The sequence below is a fragment of the Laccaria bicolor genome, genomic scaffold (assembly GCF_000143565.1).
Source record: "Laccaria bicolor S238N-H82 LACBIscaffold_23 genomic scaffold, whole genome shotgun sequence".
NCBI lineage: Eukaryota > Fungi > Basidiomycota > Agaricomycetes > Agaricales > Hydnangiaceae > Laccaria > Laccaria bicolor.
Genome location: NW_001889894.1, coordinates 576798 through 580506, shown reverse-complemented (window position 1 = coordinate 580506; position 3709 = coordinate 576798). Strand labels below are relative to the sequence as shown.

The window sequence follows — 3709 nt, the reverse complement described above, 5'->3', positions numbered from 1 at the left end:
CATTCGTGGGTGGGGTGGGCGCTCGTCGTTTTCCGTGTCCGCTCGTCGTTTCTCATGGTGGGCGCTTGTCAAAATTCGTGGGTGGGGTGGGCGCTCGTCGCTTTTCGTATGTGCTCGGGGTGGGCGCTCGTCTGCTGTTGTGGTGAGGACGGAGGAATGGGGTGGTTGGGCAAACACACGTACTATTTGCCCATGACGTGGCAACGTCATGGGCGCCGTCCCTCGTTCTTGGCTCGTCATTCTGCATACCCATACGTTTGCATGGGCGCCATTGTCGTTCGTGGCATGGGTGTGCCGTTCCTCGTTAGCGGGAGTGATGTGGCATGGGCGGTGTCGACGGTGGGCGGTGTTGATGGTAGGCGGCGTCGACGGTGGGCGGTATCGATGGTGGGCGGTGTCGTCGTGGGTTGACACAAACAGTAAACCCACCGCCAACGTCAGACGTCGGCGGTGGTGAGTGGTGTAGTCGAGGTGGTGGTGTGGTGTAGGAAGGATGGTCATGTCGATGTGACAAGTGATGCCACATAACGTTCGATCGGACAACGCCGTGAGTTTGTCCCGCTTTGTAATCTCACCCCGCAGACTGAACAAAATGCTTGATCCTCGTTATCGGTAGCATTGGTTTTCATAATATAGTATATGTTGTAGTATTATAATACTTCTAGTGTTGTCTGTTAATGATAGTGCTCTATTTTCGCATTTTTAGTTGTATTAATAATAATAACTGAGTACTGATGTTACTAGTACAGTCCAGTGGACTCCACTGGACTCCACTGGACTGCTGAAATTAGTATAATGTTTGTTCTAATTCAGTTAATATACCAGTGGACTCCAGTGGACTCCAGTGAACTCTGACTGGACTCTCAGTCCACTGGACTGGGACTGGACTCTGAAAAGTGGCTGGCAGTCCAGTGAGAGTCCAGTGGACTGGACTGGACTGGACTGGACTGGACTCCAGTGGACTGGGCATTGTACCAGCCAATCTGGCCTGGCAAAAGGGTGACTGGAATCCAGTGGAGTCCACTGGAGTCCATCTGGATTACGTGGGGGATGGTAAAGACCTCCACAAATTCTACGAAGGTGAGATATCCTAGTTTTGCTGAGTTTATGATTGCTGAGTAGCCGTTACCAGGCAATCTTTGAGGTTCGGCTCAAGGATGATAACCGCATTGTAGACATGAAGGAAGATTTGTGAGTACTCCCGTTGTTGCACAAGCTTTTTTCTCATACTTCTGGTCAGACTAAAAGGCAACCCTTTGGTACTTGCATACCTCTGGCAAAATGCACCGTCGAAACTCAAACAAGATCTTTCCGCAATCGCCAAACCATCAATCGCTGCATCTTCTTTCCAAACGGCAGAGTCTAGTACACATGTTAATACACCTTCCAGTGCTTCTCTAACAGCGCTCCTGGACAATGCTCACATCGGGGCACTGCAGCCAAACTCTGTAGAAGAACGGCATAATGTGGATGAACCTGGTGCTCTGGCTAATGTGATTTCAGGTGTCCAGCCGGATAAGTCTCAGGGACGAAACAGCACTCCCCAATCTTCTGAAACTCTTAGCTGCTCTGGTTCAGAACCTCATAACAGCGTTGATGGGCTTGATAGCACTCCAGACGGTCTTGGCGATACTCTAGCTGCTCAGAACATCATTCCTTCCAACGATCAAGGTAGCTCTCCCTCTAGACCATCTTCCGGTGCCCAGCGAAACCGTTCAAGCCAGTCCAACAATCGAGATAATCTAGATATACCTCAGAGAAATGCCAATTGTCTTGCAGCAACACGAGGAAGAAGGAAACGACCACATCAAGAAGTTGAACCTGTGGAGAACGAAGTTTATGAAGTGGAAGCAATAGTGGGATTTGCCTATGATGATGATGTGAGTACGATTACTCCTTGGATAATAAAAAGGGATTGTATATTGACTGAATCCCAGAACGTTCCATACTGGGAAATTAGCTGGAAGGGATATGACGACACAACTTGGGAAACATTTGACAAACTTCAGTGAGTGTCTCCAAAGTGTTATGGCCAAAAATCAAGGTTTGACCAGACAACTTGAAAGGGGATGCATGGACATCTTCTCCCAATATAATGAAGTTCAAGGAATCCACCCAATGGACTACGAACAGGCTCTGCCATCTATCCAGGCAGTAATACCGGATGAACGTTGTCTCAAAAGGCGCAAGATCGAACTGGGTCTTCTTTCTGGTAATATTGCTAAGCTTGAGTGCATCCTAGATGGTAAGATGCTTGCTAATGAGCTCAAGGTCCTGGTCAATGAGAATGGAAAAATGACTGATTGCCTCGCATTCTCATCCTCAGATACTGGGGATATGGTCTCACTCTTGGTTGAGCAAAATGATATCCAAAACTTCTTCGAAACCTATCTGCATGTCACTCCAAATGGAGATTCGCTTTCCTGTCTCTCTGGTGGAATTCTATTCCAACGCTTGAGGACTTTACACTCCTCCACATATTCCAGTTGGACTCCAGATGGACTCCGGCGGACTCCAGATGGATTACTGCTGTTCATCCAGATTTTTTCTCTGGTGGCAACCCAGCCAAACTGGAGTCCAGGTCCACCATTTGGACTGCATGGACTCCACCTCATAACACAGTCAACCAGCCAGACTCCATATGGAGTCCAGAAAGAGTTTACAATTTCTGTTTATTTATTATTGTTATTATTATTAGACCAGAAAAAAAGAATGCCATGACCGGGAATTGAACACTCAATCACTTGGGCAGCTGTAACTGCCGCAATAAACCACTACACCACGAAGGCTTTATTAGCTCTATAACTTTTACACATCATATACCCTCGCTCCCGGCACGTTCCGAAAGCACGTTGGCTTTGTTGCCGCGTCGTTGTCTTTTGTCTTCCCACCACCACCTTCCCACCATCTCCAACCTCGTTCGACACACCCAACCACCGTACCTCGCCCAAACCAACCTCACGACAACAGCAACCCCACGCAACAACACCACACCCCAACAACAGCCCACAACCACCACCGAGGCTGACGACAAGCACCACCCACGACACGATGATGTGTCAACGACACGCGACGCCGACGACACGCGATGACAACGACACGACATGCGACAACGACAACGACAACGACAACGACACACGATGCCGACGACACACGAAGACGACGACACATGAGGACGACGACACGTGAGGACGATGACACGTGAGGACTACGACACGGGACAACGACCACAACCACAACATGCGACAACGACGGCACGCGACGACAACAACACGCGACGACAACAACAACAACAACAACAACAACAACAACACGTGAGACGCGACAACGGCAACACGCAACCGCAACCGTGACAACGGCGACACGCGACGACGATGAACGGCCGCCCTGGGACGACAATACAACGCCCACGCGGGACGCGACAAGGGCCAAGCACCACCACTCCTCCCTCCCTCCATGACTCACCACCCCCTCCCATGCTGCTCACTACTCCCCCCCCCTTCCATTCCTCTCTCCCCACTCCATTCCTCTCTCTCCCCCCTATCCCTTCTTTCCACTCTCCCTCCATTCCACTCTCCCTTCTCCCTTTCCCTCCCCCACCATTCCTCTGTCCCCATCCAATCCTCTCTACCGCCTCCCTCTATTCCTCTTTCCCTTCTCCCTTTCCATCCCCCCTTTCCTCTCTCCCTTCTCCCTTCCATTCCCTCCC

General features: G+C 50.3%; 1 protein-coding gene across 1 annotated transcript; it reads left to right on the top strand.

Annotated features, from left to right (window-relative positions):
• Nucleotides 1-54: 54 nt before the first annotated feature.
• LACBIDRAFT_329802 (uncharacterized protein) lies at nt 55-2732 on the top strand (the record flags this gene model as incomplete). Its single annotated transcript, XM_001884009.1, has 9 exons — nt 55-402; nt 745-797; nt 826-911; nt 959-1080; nt 1133-1191; nt 1241-1880; nt 1938-2008; nt 2055-2397; nt 2487-2732. The coding sequence occupies 9 exons, from the start codon at nt 55-57 to the stop codon at nt 2730-2732; spliced, it is 1968 nt and encodes a 655-aa protein (XP_001884044.1).
• Between the last annotated feature and the right edge of the window lie 977 nt (nt 2733-3709).